At 46.0% G+C, this 14,371-nt stretch overlaps 1 protein-coding gene and 1 long non-coding RNA gene across 5 annotated transcripts in view; both read right to left on the bottom strand.

The window, feature by feature from the left end:
• LOC116086618 overlaps positions 1-4,304 on the bottom strand; it is a 6,459-nt gene extending 2,155 nt beyond the window's left edge. For 2 of the 4 annotated variants that reach the window (XR_004117007.1, XR_004117005.1), the window contains exons 1-4: positions 4,053-4,304; positions 3,510-3,795; positions 1,766-1,859; positions 311-382 (exon numbers count right to left, since the gene is read on the bottom strand). This is a non-coding gene — a long non-coding RNA (uncharacterized LOC116086618). The remainder of the gene's footprint in view (positions 1-310; positions 383-1,765; positions 1,860-3,509; positions 3,796-4,052) is intronic. The other 2 variants (XR_004117008.1, XR_004117006.1) reach the window with 2 other exon arrangements.
• Positions 4,305-4,652: 348 nt separating this feature from the next.
• Positions 4,653-13,236, bottom strand: Cbr3 (carbonyl reductase 3). Its single transcript, XM_031364468.1, has 3 exons — positions 12,675-13,236; positions 11,129-11,236; positions 4,653-5,311 (listed from the first exon to the last, which is right to left on the bottom strand). The coding sequence occupies exons 1-3, from the start codon at positions 12,961-12,963 to the stop codon at positions 4,875-4,877; spliced, it is 834 nt and encodes a 277-aa protein (XP_031220328.1). The 5' UTR covers positions 12,964-13,236; the 3' UTR covers positions 4,653-4,874.
• Positions 13,237-14,371: the final 1,135 nt, after the last annotated feature.

The following is a 14,371-nucleotide window of genomic DNA, read 5'->3' as shown; positions in this document are numbered from 1 at the left end:
CCAAAAAAAATGGGATGGCTGGGGCGATGAGTCAGCAGGTAAAAAAAAAAAAGCACTTGCTGAACAAAGCATAAGGACCTGAGTTCAAATCCCCAGCACCCAGGGAATGCTGGGCAGGCATTCCCACTGTAATCCCAGTGGAGACAGAATCTTCAAGCAAGCAAGCAGTGTTCCTTCGAGGTCTTTTCTTCAGTTTCTGCCTTCAGGTTTCTGCCTTGCTTCTGTCTTAGTCACTTTTCTACTGCCATGACAAAACATCATGACCAAGGCAACTAATTTTAAAAAAGTATTTAAAGGGGGCGGGGCTTACTGTTTGAGAGAGTCCGTCATATCAGAAAGCATGGCGACAGGCAGGCAGGCAGTAGCTGAGCTCGCCTCTGATCTAAAAACACAAGGGCTGGGGCTATAGGATGATAGGGGCTTTTGAAACATCGATGCACACTTCCTAATTTGTCCCAAACAGTTCCACCAGCTAGGGACCAAGAATTCAAATCTATAAGCCTATATAATGGGGGCTGTACCATTCAAACAGCCATAGGACACTATCTTAAAACAAAAACCAGCGAACAAGAAAACCTAGGCAAAGGACAGAGCTCAATGGTGGACCTCTTGCCCAGCACGTGCAGCCTCTGTATTCGGTTCCTATTATAGCTAAAACGTAGTTAATTAGCTAATTTAAAACATGTCTAATTAATTTTAAAAGTGTTTTCTTGGGTCAGATTGTGTTATTACACTTCATACTTTGCCATCTGCAAATAATGAAGGCTCCTTACAAGATAAGCCAGACTAATTAGAGAATTTCAAATTTAGCATTCATCTGAACTTTAGAGCTCCAACACATTATTCATTCTGGGACAGAGTAAAGCTGAACTTCAGTCCCCTCCTGCTGACTTTTAAGGGCACATTAGAACACAGCGCATGGAGGCAGAGGCAGAGACAGGCAGATCTCTGTAAGTTGAGGTCAGCTTGATCTACATAGTGAATTCTAGGCTACCTAGAACTATGTAGAGAGACTCTGTCTCAGAAAAGAGAGAGCACCAGACAGCAGAACCCTACTGCATTTTGTAGCTCAGGCCACTCCACCCATTAGACACTGGCCCTTTGGAGGCACTGAATTTGGATATACAGATGTTGGTAATTCTTTAAGAGCCTAGTACCCATCTCTGGAGAGTAAACACTGTGGCCCCCTTAGACTCTGCCTCTGCTGGACAGAATCCACTCCTTCCTCTCCCAGAGAAGCCAGATGCAGCTCTATACTGATGCTGGGCGCACTTTTTGGCTGCTTGTCACTTAAGCAGGTCTCTGTCCTACTTATCATCATGTTTATTATGTCCACAAGTTACTATTATTATATATTATTATATGTAATATATTATTATGTATATTATTATATCCACACATTGTTACTATGCAGATTTTCAGTCCATCACAGTTCCTGAAAGTTTGCAGAAGGAGAAGTTGAAAGGCCTGGTCTAAAGCTGGTGTGGTTTATGTGGGGTTACCATACAAAAGCTGATCCAGAAAACCTGACAGCTCCATCTTCCTCAAAGAAATAAATATCAAAAGATGCGATTAATTTGAAATATGCTGCATTTAAATCACCCCCTCCTCGGTGGGGAATCTATCCAATCTGAGGACATATGCTCAGACAGCATACAAGTTACTCAGATGAGGCACATCATCTCCTGTAGGAGGTAAGGAGGTCCTCCTGCTCGCACATACGCACCTAGGAACCTGGAATGTCCTCCTGCTCGCACATACGTACCTAGGAACCCGGAATGTTGAGCACATGGGGTTGTTTCCTCAAGGGAAGGGTGCAATACCTTGTTGAAGTTAACGTCCAATCTGTCTTCCCAGTCCTATGTTCCCAGAAATAAGACTCACACTCAAAATACATTTACAAACACCTTGGTCATATATCTAGGCTCTTCTCTGACTAGGTCATAACTTAGATAACCCAATTATTTTAACCTACATTCTGTCTCATGGCTGGTAACCTGTGCTCAGGTACCCTGCATCCTTCTCATACCTTCCCAGGCAGCTTTCCCTTCTGGCTCTAACCCAGAATTCTTTTTCCTCACAGTTGTCCCACCTTTTATTTTCTGCCTAAGCCATAGGCCATGGGCTTTTTAATTGACAGGTGATGCATCCATACAATACACAAGATATTCTTTCTACAATACCTACCTAGTCCCCAAACTAGAATGCATTTCTGCTCCAGCCTTCTGGGTGGATAGAGACTTCTACTGCACTGCATCCTCCCTCTGACCCTCATCAAAATTTCTTTCCCAGTCTATAGACCCTATCTTCATGGACCTTATGAGGGTTTTTGTTAGCAATTCCTCTAGGCTCTGCCCAACTGTTACCTAGCAACAGCTTGCATCTCCAACTACCAGGTACTAGCCAGGAGCCAGGCATATAAGACCTTTCCCCAACCCAACCCTGTCTGCACATGTCCCCAGCCAGCCTCTTCCCCTCTTTCTCCCTTTCTCAGTCCTCTCTCTTTCTGTTCTTCTGTCTCCATCCTTTCTCTGCTTCTACCCCTTTTCCAGGTCCCCTCCTCATCCCACCAATAGACCTTTATATTAGGTCTGTCAACATGGCTGACTCCTCAGGGGGAACATCTTGGCAGACCCCATGCTCCCTCCTGCTGCACTAGACTCCCGAGATTTATAAAATGCAACCGTTTTGCTGTGGTCACGTCTAGTCTGTATTTATTTTACTTTGTGGCCCACATGGGATTGAGCTAAGTCTTCAGAATAATAATGTTCACCAAATTCTGCTGTGCTTAAAGATGCTTAAATAAACCATTGCAGGCCCAGTGCCAGAAGTTTGAACCAATACTAGCTACTGAGTGCTGAGCTGAACTCCCAGGGCCTGTCTCCCTACAGCCTGTGAAGATTGCAGAGACCCCCCAAAATCTACCTTAAATTATTACATCGACAAGGCTACAAACAGCTTCTAGAAGTATAGCAGAAACCAGATATGGCCATGGTCAGAAACTAGTGGGTCTTCATTCACACAGTCATGGATGTGCTCTCCATAGATGTGTGATCCAGGACAAGTTAATTAATAATCCTGAGATTTTATTTCTGCATTTGGAAAATGAGAGTGAATTCAGACACAGTAGCCTGAAATCACAGCACGAGAGACTGGAGCAGGGGACTGATACGAGTTCTAGGCCAGCCTGGACTACAGAGTGAGTCCCTATCTCAAAAAATCTCCAAGTTGAGTTGGTGAGATGGTTCAGAAATTAAAAGCACTTGTCATGCAAACCTGAAGACCAGAGTTGGATCCCTGGCACCCATGGTGGCAAGAACCAATTCCCCAATGTTGTCCTGTGACTTCCACATCTGTGGCATGCAGATGTAATGGTACTTATGACATTGCATTAACATACACATACATATGCATGCACACATGCATACATAATAAAAGAAATAAAACAAAAATTTAAAAGAACAAAATATAATCATACACATGTATGGAGATGTAACCATGAAACTTACTTTTTATATCCAATGTCCCCCTCCTAAAACAAAAAACAAAACAAAACAAACCCCCAAAACTGAAAGAACAAGAAGGAAAATGACAATGTCACCACGGTTCCAGAGTAGCCCCGTTGAGAAACACAGCAGGGCAGGCACACAGTCTGCTAAGTCTTTAGTTCATGCTTTGCATTGCTTTGGACTCTCGTCTTGATTACCGCTCCTCTGCGACATGCCATGGAACATTTTAATGCATTTCTGTCATTCAAATTCCTCTGAGCTGCCGTCAATGGGTGGATTCAACCTGCTTAAGGAAAACAGGGATTTCAAGCAGAGAGAGCGTCTTAGACACTCAAGCTCTCAGGAACTGTCTGAGGTGAGGGAAGGGAGTTAGTCCTTGGGCCACTCTGTAAACGTTCCTCTTGAGGGCTGACCTGTCTCCACCTCCACTCTGGCTGTGGCCTGCCTGGATCTGTCCCTATGTTGGGGTGTGGCCACTCACAGCTCTAGCCCTAAGCCAGTTCAATCTGTCTGCTTTCATTACGGCATGTTCAAGCCACCTACTTGTCACTCAACCACGGGGACCGGGCAGCGAATCCAATTGCTGGCAGTGGTTGTAGTGCCCTCCTGCCTGTTACAGTTGGCAAGGGTCTTCACAGCTCCACGTGTGACGCTGTGATTGGCTCCTGATAGAAGAGGAAGTCGAAATGAAAAGGCCAGGCAGTTGACGTCTCCACTTCCTGTCTTGTGTTTAAGCAGAACTGCAATGCTTGGCGATTCCTCCATGTGGTGTTCGCCTCCCCCCAGCCACAGACACTTGACTGTGACCCGCTGAGACAGTTCAGAAGCCAGCTGAGACCCACAGCCTGGCTGAATGGATGTTGGCTTTAGTCAATGAAATAAAGGCGGGTTGAGGGGAAGGGGAGACAGGCTGGCTGTGCAGACAGAGCACTTGCTTTCTGGCAGGGGCCTTTGCAAACACCTATAACTTCCGTTCCAAGAGATCCAACACCCGCCTCAGGCCTCTATGGGCACCCTGAATGCACATGATACATAAACACGCGCGCGCGCACGCGCGCACACACACACACACACACACACACACACACACGCACACACACACAGCACTTATACCCACATAAAACAAAAAAAAAAAACAAGCAATACATAAAATAAAACAAATCTTTTTAATTTGAAAAACAAAGCAGGCACATTAACTGGATGAAAACACGATGAGCTAAGAGAGTGTGGACACAGCAAATTGTTCAGATTGAGCTTGTAGAGCCAAAGATAGGAAGGTGGATGTGGGAAAGAATCAAACCACATCAGCCTGCATTCATCTCTCCCGTTAACGTTTATCAAACAGTTAAGCCCCAGAGTAGATCTTCACCATGTTTGCACAACTTTGTCACGGACGAGCTGGCCATGAGGTTCAGTGGCATCTGGAGGCAGGAGGGCCAAATAAACGGGGGTTTCGGCCCCCTCTTCCACGGTCCGGGAGCCCTGGGCCCTCGCCATGTCTGTCTTCACCCATCCCGGGCAGCAGGCGTTCAGCAGAATCCTGTCTGCTTTCCTCTTCTCATCCAGCTGCCGGGCCAGGATTCTAGTAAGGATTGTCACCCCCAGCTTGGACACCCCGTAAGCTGAGTCTGGCCAACCTTCCCTCTCATGGACTTCATTTTTTGTGTCCTCCACAAACTTTTTCATGAGGTCAACCAGGTCCCTCTCCGTAAGTGTGTCACATCGGAACCTTTCCTGAAGATGTTCACTGCAGTTCTCAAGGGCCTTTAACCCCTGCAGACTGCTGATGTTCACCACTCTACCTGCAACGGACAAGACCAGGAAAGCCCATCACAAAGGGTATTTCACAGAGTATGGAGGTATGCACCATAGTCGTGGTGCAGTTTGGGTTTAACTGCTGATAAAAAAGAAATTGGAGCGGCGGAGACAACTCGACAAGCAGGGGCTCCTGCCTTCAAGCCAAATGACCAGAGTTCCATTCTTTTTTTTTTTTTTTAATTTTTTTTTTAAATTATCTAATCTTTTATGTAGCAACAGTACATTGTTGCTGTCTTCAGACACATCAGAAGAGGGTATACTGTTACAGATGGGTGTGAGCCACCATGTGATTGCTGGGAACTGAACCTGGGGGCGTTGGAAGAGCAGTCAGTGCTCTTAACCACTGAGCCATCTCTCCAGCCCTAGAGTGGAAGGGGAGAACTAATTCATGTTTGTCCTCTGACATCCATACATGATGCGTACAAACATGCATACACCTCCAAATAAACAAATACACAAACAAATAGAAAGCAAGTCTAGAAGATGTACAGTCGACGTGTGTGTATGTGTGTGTCTGTTTGTGTGTATTCCAAGGGGCAAACACATTGCTACCACTGACCAGGCTTTCCTTCCACAGCAATATATTTACATATAGATTTATAAATATATATTTAAATACATTATATATATTTCAAAATCTTTTTACTATTACATATACATGTATTCACATATATATGTTTGCATATATGTTGTAAATTGTGCAGTGTCTAAAAATGAATTCAAAATCAAATGCATACTGAATTTGAGGTTTTTCTGGCAGTGTTCAACAGTTTTGTGTCATGTGACTTTACTGCAGCCTTGGTTCTAACCACACATGTGCAGAGAAGCACTGTGTAAAAGATTTCTTTTCAAGTCTGGAACTCATGTGTGGTGACCTGCAACGACTTGTTACTCCACAGGCCAGCTTTTCTGCTCTTATAGAAAGATAGTAGTAGTTCAGTTGCTAAAACCAATCTTTTGACATTCTCCTACTATCATCCCACAGTCTGTGAGTATCAGGTTAGGGTAACTTTGGACTGCATTATGTTAGAATGTTTCATTCCACAGAACACAAGTATCAGGTTAGTGTATCTTTAGACTGCACTATTCTAAAATGTTTCATTCTAAAGACTATTGCTGGAGGTGCTGTTAAGTTTCAGAAGATTAGTAAAATGAATTTTGGCTTGAGCTTAGGACAGAATTTCCAGCACTTTTAAAATGGCCCTAACATACTTCCAACATTCTGTAATATGTATTTATGTGAAGAGATGTTCTTGGCACCAATGGTTGTAAATTAAAAATTTTGATTGACTTTTGGAAAATGTTGAAGATTTGCTACATCCCGTAGCATCAATTACCCAACCATGATCTAAAGTTCTATGTAAATAAAGAAGCACATGCATCTCATTACTATGTAAATTTGCCTTAATCTTAACTGATATTTTTTTTTTGTTTTTGTTTCTTTTGTTTTTTGACAGATTCTCATGTAGCTCAGGTTGTGCTTCAAATGCCCTGTAGGTAGCTGAGGGTAACCTTGGATCCTCTTGCCTGCACCCTAGGAGTACAGGCATGTGCTGCCATATGCAGTTTATATATTACTAGGAATTAAACCCAAGGCCTCTGGGATGCTAGGCAAGCACTGTAACGACTGAGCTACATCCCCAGCTCTAAAAGAATTATTTTAAAATAAATGTCTTATGGTTCATTATCAGAAAATGTTGGTTTATATACCAATTTCATATAATACTTGGTGTTGCATTAAATTTCCACTAGAGTAAAAGATGGAAAAGGTTTATAAGCCTTGCTTTTTTAAAAATTAGATATTTTCTTTATTTACATGTCATATTTCTCCTTTCCCAGTATCCCCTCCAAAAAACAAAACAAAACAAAAAACAAAAACAAAAAACAAACAAACAAAAAAAACCAAAAACAACAAGAACAAACCCCTGTTGCCTGCCCCCTCCCCCTGCTTCTCACTCCACCCTCTCCCACTTTTGCTCTGGCATTCCCCTACACTGGGCATAGAACCTTCACAGGGCCAAGGGCCTCTCCTCCCATTGATGACTGACTTTGCAATTCTCTACTATACACATACTGCCAGAGCAATCAGTCCCACCATGTGTACTCCTTGGTTGGTGGTTGAGTCCTTGGGAACTCTGAGGGTACTAGTTAGTTCATATTGTTGTTCGTCCTAAGGGGCTGCAAACCCTTCAGCTCCTTTGGTCCTTTCTCTAACTCCTTCATTGAGGACCCTGTACTCAGTTCAATGGATGAAGCCTTGCTTTTAAAGATGTTAAAGATTTTAACTCATGTGTCTGCAGATCTGTGGCAGCTGGGGACCACCCAAAGGAAACTAAAGTACTGCGTCAGGAAGGAGTCCTCAGGATCACATCTGTCTCATGTTTTCATAGGAAAGCTACAAAACAGATAGACAGGGCCCAGGGGCCACAATAGCAAGCCTCAAAGTTAAAAATGCCACAGAGGCAAAGGCATCCTACTCGCAGGTCAGGACCGACCAGCCTCCTAAGAACTTGCTCAGGCAGGGTGGAATGTGCTATGCAAATTGAAATCCTCAGTTCTTCTTGTATCCACCCATGCTGTCCTTCCTTCAGAACTATAACGTCCACCTAGTCTGGGCGGATACATTTAGTTGGCATTTTGTCTGTGTTCATTTTTAAGTCGCTGTCATAACAGAAAAGCCTTGAGTATACCCCTCTGAGACCAGACCCGGCATACCTAGACCCCTCTGAGACCAGACCCGGCACACCTATTGTTACTGTTTCTAGAGGCAAGTCACCATGGCAGGTGACAAAATCATCAGGCAGTTTTATTAAAAACACCCTCTTCCTTCAACACACACAATCCACCTGCTTATCACCTGCATCCCAAGGGATAGTGTCTTTCTCCTTCAGGAGGAAAGCTCTCAATTCCCTAGGTTGCACAGTTGGCTAGGGCTGTGGGCAACCACCTCCATCCCTGAGCCCCTAAACTGGAATCAGCCTCTCCTGGAAGTGAACCCTTAGTGATAACCTCATCCACACAGGAGGAAGGCCCATTCTCCACCCTTGTTCCGATCTCATTAATCTAAATTAATCCAGTAACATGATAATGAACCAATTCATGAATATGACTTAATATTTACATTGGCAAAAGTTCACAGCTACGAAAGAGGCAGTAGGTTTCATAATACGATTTTGGCAATTGGGAGGCTGTGAGTTCAAGGCCAGCTTGGGCTATGCAGTTTGAAGTCTGCAAAGTGTATAGAGAAAGAAGGGAGGGAGGGGGGCAAGGAAGACAATAAACACTAACTGTAGGAGCTGCTGGGTGCCTTGGAGGAAATTCTAATCCTTATTATAGGGGGAAGTTATCTTGTGTCCTCTTTGATCTGGGGGCACATGTGAGGGAGATGCTGGAGGGTGATCAAAGGTCATCCTATTAACCAGATGGTCCTAACAGCTCTAAGAGGGACTACACCACACCATCTACCAGCAGCTGCATTGTTGGGTGCACGAGTGTGTGCATGTGTGTGTGTGCACACGTGCGTGCTTGTGCATGCTTGGCCATTGTTTGTCTGCATGTGTTTCCATGCAGACAGAAACAACTTCCACTATTTTTTTTTTTTTATAAAGAAAGAACAGGCAAGTAGCTCCCTCTAGTGACTTAATTGTTGTTTAAGCTATTTTTGTCTTGGGCAAGCAAGCAAGACCTAGGTTCCTGAAAAGTAATGTGCTAAAAGCTAAACAGAAAGGACAAGGCTGTGAGAGTAAGCACTGTATCTACTGGCGAACAGCACGTAGCCAAGTCACAGGTTCCAGGCACACCATCAATCAGAGTTCCCTCAGGGCAGGAAGTTGCAGACTTGATTAAAGATGTGCTTCTCCTGGTTCTTGCCCCCACCCTATTCCTCCCAGAGCTCTCCTTTAACTTTCAAAATGGCTTGGCTGACACTTGATGCTGTAATTCTCATTTCAATAGAATAAAGTATATTTGATCTGGTGGTGTAGGTCAAGCTGGGCTTTTGAGTTCAGGGATCACAGGTGTGTGCGGTGCCTGGAGACTTCCTATGAACCCATCTAAGAAACGATGGAGAGGGGCTGGTGAGATGGCTCAGTGGGGAAGAGCACCGACTGCTCTTTGGAAGGTCATGAGTTCAAATCCCAGCAACCACATGGTGGCTCACAACCACCTGTAATGAGATCTGATGCCCTCTTCTGGTGTGTCTGAAGACAGCTACAGTGTACTTACATATAATAAATAAATAAATCTTAAAAAAAAAAAAAAAAGAAACAATGGAGAAAAGAGCAGGTGGTGGGCAGGGATTCAAGTTCAGATCTTACCATGCTTAGAAATTTTCAGATTGAAAATTTCTTACAGCTAATCTGGGTAGAGGGATGCATGCCTGGAATCCCAGCACCCAGGAAGCAAACGAAGGAGGAGGCATCACAGGTTCAAGGCCAACCTGGTCTACACAGCAAATTCAAGGCCAGAAAACACTATAGAGTTAGATCCTGTTTTAAAAAAAAGAAGGAAAAAACCCAATTCTCACAACCTGAGTTAATTCTCATTCAAAATGTTAAGAAAATTAAATTTTTTAAAGATCTATTTATTTTATGTGTCTGTATGAGTGTTTTGCCTGTATGTATGTATGTATGTGCATGATGTGCTTGTCCTGTGCCCAAAGAGGTTAGAACAGGGTGTTGGGTCCTCTGGAACTGGAGTTGCCAACGGTTGTAAGCTATGTAGGTGCAGGGAACCATGGGAACTGAGCCATTTCTTCGGCAAGAGCAACAAGTGCTCTTAATTGACAAACTACCTCTCTAGCCCTGAAAATTATGTTTTAAAAACAATAGCTGGGGGCTGGAGAGATGGCTCAGAGGTTAAAATCACTGACTGCTCTTCCAGAGGTCTTGAGTTCAATTCCCAGCAACTATATGGTGGCTCACAACCATCTAGAAAGGGATCTGCTGCCCTCTTCTGGCAAGCAGATGCACATACAGATAGAGCACTCAAATACATAAAATAAATGAATAAACCTTTAAAAAAAAAACCCAACAACAAAATATCAGTCACAGAGCTTTCCCACAGAACCACAGCCAATCTCAGATAAAGAAAATCCTCAGAGAAGTGCGTCTCTCCACCAAGTTGGCCATTTCACACATTAGAGTCTTTGTTAGAAAATCTCTGTCTCCCAACTCAGTTCCAGGCTCCGTGGATAAAGTGGTCCTTCTGTGTATGATGGGCCCAATTACACCACAAGGGCTGGGCATAATGGTGGGCACCCAATAAACATTAGAAGGAAATTAATGATAATTAATAATAAATATTGAACCCTCATGGGCCAGAGGTAAAGTGTTTCTCCACAAAAACTACTTCTTTTGGATCCTCTCAGCTTACATTTAGAAAAAAAAACGTTTCTCATAAGTTTTTTTTTTTTTGTTGTTTTTTTTTAAGTTTCACATAAGAAAGGAAAAGAAGGAATGTCATATAGTCAGACAAGTCTGGAAGGGGTGAGCCCATCCTTCCAACATGGGGTGGGGCAGGAGGGGGAGGGGATTCTCTAAGATACCACAGACCTTTGTGGGCATGCTGCATCCTCTAATGGAGGTGGAGCTCATGACACAGACCCCAAGAACACTGATCAGTACCGCAGAGTTCTGACAACCACAGCTAAAGGCTCAAGTACAAGAGCCAGACACCTTGATAAAATAAGGCAGTTTTTACCCTCCATCTCACAAGCAAATGGCAGCCCTGGGTGGTTCCTGTCAGTTGCCCTGTTTGAAGTGGCCACTTCTTGAGGGACAGTAGTTCTACTTTGGACTTACCATGTGGTTTCATTATGGGCAGTAACTCAGAGCAGACATTTCTAGTGGCAAAAAAGTTCGTCTTCAGTGTTACCTCAGCTTGAATGTCAAAGGGTGTTGGATCATCCGCTTTGAAAAGCACAAGGAAAAAAAGGAATTACATTTTCCTGTGAGAAGTTGGATCTTATCACATAACAGCTAAAGGGAAAGTGTGCTAACTTTAGAACAGACTTGCTGAGCGTGGTGATGCACACATCTGTAAACTACACACACACACACACACACACACACACACACACACACACACACACATACACACACACAAACGCTCACGCCCCGGCGAGCCAAACTAGAACTTGATCATTCTAAAGCTCTTGTGAGCTTAAGGAAAGAACTTTCTGGTCCACACCCCAAGTTGCTCTCATGCGGCATCTCAAGAGCACCCAGTTTTGATCTTCCCATCTCAAGCTTTGTGATTCCTGGAGGTTGGGTAAATAGAGGTGCAGGCTCTGGTGTGGCAGGTGTAAGATCTCAGCTTGCGTGTGTGTGTGTGTGTGTGTGTGTGTGTGTGTGTGTGTGTGTGTGTGTGTGGCGGGGGCAGCTGCTGCTCAGGTTTGCGTACACACGGCCCACACTTAAGAAGCAGGAACTTCCAGGGCAGTAATTCTCCAAACCTTCCAACGGAGGCCGAGTGGCTGGGGTGGTGAACTCGTCCCTCCCCTTCCCCAAAGCTCGGGTGCTGAGTTTGGAAGTGACTTGGGTCTCAGTCAAGGCGCCTATGGTGTCCAGGGTCAACCGGACAGAGATTTCTACTCCCACAATAGTCTCCCTCCCTTATTAGTCTCCGGCTCTCTCAGCATTCTAAGTGAAGCTGGACTGTTTCTTTCTGTCCCAGCATATGGCAACTGAATAATTTTGCTAATTGAACTTTTTTTTAGAGTAAGCGATCTTGATTTTTTTCCCCCTAAAGGAAGATGATTTCCAAACCACGCTTGCAAGTTAATAACAAACGTAGTTTCCCCAGGAGGAGGGAAGCAGGACTCGCTTCCTTTTTCCTAGAGCCTCTCAAAACGCTCCATTAAAGCTGGTAGGAAACCCACTATCGTGCCAGTGCGCGCTAATTGTGTCCGGGCGACCCATTTCCTGTCCTCAGCAGATGTCTCCTAGCATCTATGAATACACCCTTGTTTCACGAGAAGGGAAAGCTCCAACCATTTTTTGGAAGACCCTTCTCTGAGAAAAGCCTTCGTGCGTGGGACAGAAAACTGATGAGCTTGGCAAGGCGTGGTCCCCTCCCAAGAGGCGGGTTTTCTTGCAAACAGGCGCAGCTGAAAGTTCCAAGGAGGGCCTCGGGCAGAGCACAGGCCGGCACAGGCCGCCGGCCGGGTGGGGCGTGGAGTGAGGCGCCTGGGCTGGCCCGCACCCGAGTCACAGCACGCGGGAACCCGCCTCGCAGGGCGCTAGCCAGGCACACCCAGACGGGCTGGCGCAGCCTCCGGATCCCAGAGACTCGCTGCCCAGCACCCTCGGAGAACCCCGGATTTCTCCTCCTGGAGCCCACACCTACTTCTAAAGGCGATGCCCGCGTTGTTGACCAGCACGTTAAGTCCCCCGTACTCCTTGCGCAGAAAGTCGCGCAGTGCGCGGATGCTCTGCGGGTCGTCGATGTCCAGCTGATAGAAACGTGGGCTCAGGCCCTCCGCCTGCAGCTTCTGCACCGCCGTGTGGCCCCGCGCCTCGTCCCGTGCAGTGAGCACCACGTCCCCGGAGAACTTCCGACACAGGTCACGCGTGATCGCGAAGCCGATGCCCTTGTTAGCCCCGGTTACCAGGGCCACGCGGCTGCAAGACGACATGTCAGAGGGACACACGGATCACCTGAGGGCCGGGCCGTCTGGGCAGCGGGTCACAGTGGTCAGAACAGTGGCGTAGGACTGAGTTCTGGGACCCGGCACTGCGACTGCTAGAGAACAAGGCCTTGAGAAGTCTGTCCCTCCCCTCCGAGGAGGAGCTGTCTGTTCCCGAAGGGTCCGCCTCCTCCCGCCCGCCCGCTAGATTAGAGATCCTGGTTCAGAGCTAAGCCTTGGTGGGGACAAGCGCTGCGCCCAAAGGAAGGGGTCAGCAGGACTTGTGGCAGTCGGATTGAAGCAACTATTTTGGGGAAACCCTCAAAAGGAGGAAAACAAATGCTCCGTAATTTTCTTGGGCAAGAGCACGTCGTTCTCTGCAAAATGCAAATATTTGCTTCTGCGGAACTCGCACTGAGATTACTTAACACACCCCGCTGCTTGCTCAGGGAACAGTGCCTGGGAGTAGACTGAACAGGTGTGGGCGAGCTCTGAGCGTCTGGAGGTCTCGGTGCGCCCCCACGTGGGAGAGAAGGCTCGTGTTTACCGAGCTGTTTTGTGTAATACGGGAACCCTCAGTGCGGGTCTTCGGTTTATTCCAAGTGTACATGGGTATGCAGATAGCTCTGGATTGGTCTAAGTCTGTGTGAATCATCTCCCAAGAAGATTCGGAACCTACGAATAAAATTCCAGGCGCGTGTAAGTGTGGGCATACAATCCTCCCTTCTTGAGTGGAATCCAGCCTGTGTTGATACTACTTGGCTAGTGATTCTGAGGTTTAAGTCCTCACAGTGATTCAGTTTCCCAAGCCGATCCAGTCAAACTGCCTTAGCCTCTTGTTATGGACTCCACCTTCTGTTTCAAATGATCCCCGAGGTCAGGAAAATGAGCTCTGTGGGGGCTTAGCATGCTTGTGATGGTTAAATTGAGAGGATCTTGGACCACCTAGGAGACAGACCTCTCAACATGCCAATGAGGGAGTTTCTCAGTTAGGCTGACTGGGGTATGAGGCCCACCCTAAGCTCAGCACCATTCCAGGGGCTAGGATGTTGGAATGGACAGAATAAAAAGGAGAAAGTGAGCTGAGCTGCTGAGCTCAGTGGGTGTGGAGCTCAGAGGGAGCTCAGGCTGTGCAGTTGACTCAGTGGGTGAAGGTCATGAGGACTAGAGTTCAAATCCCCAAGGTCCACACAATGTGCAGCAGAATGACTGGTATATAATCTCAGAAGCAGGATTCCTGAGGCAAACTGATTAGCCAAGTTGGCAAGGTCTGGGTTCAAGTGAGAGAGACCCTACCTCAAAGAATCTGGAAGAGATGAATGGAGAAAGACATTTGTCAACCTGTGGACCCTGCACACATGGGACCCCTCCCCTCTCCCCTCAACCTGTGGACTCTGCACACATGGGACCCCTCCCC

The sequence above is a fragment of the Mastomys coucha genome, unplaced genomic scaffold (assembly GCF_008632895.1).
Source record: "Mastomys coucha isolate ucsf_1 unplaced genomic scaffold, UCSF_Mcou_1 pScaffold12, whole genome shotgun sequence".
NCBI classification, from domain to species: domain Eukaryota; kingdom Metazoa; phylum Chordata; class Mammalia; order Rodentia; family Muridae; genus Mastomys; species Mastomys coucha.
The sequence above is the reverse complement of the archived record's forward strand: the minus strand, read 5'-3'. Positions and strand labels throughout refer to the sequence as shown.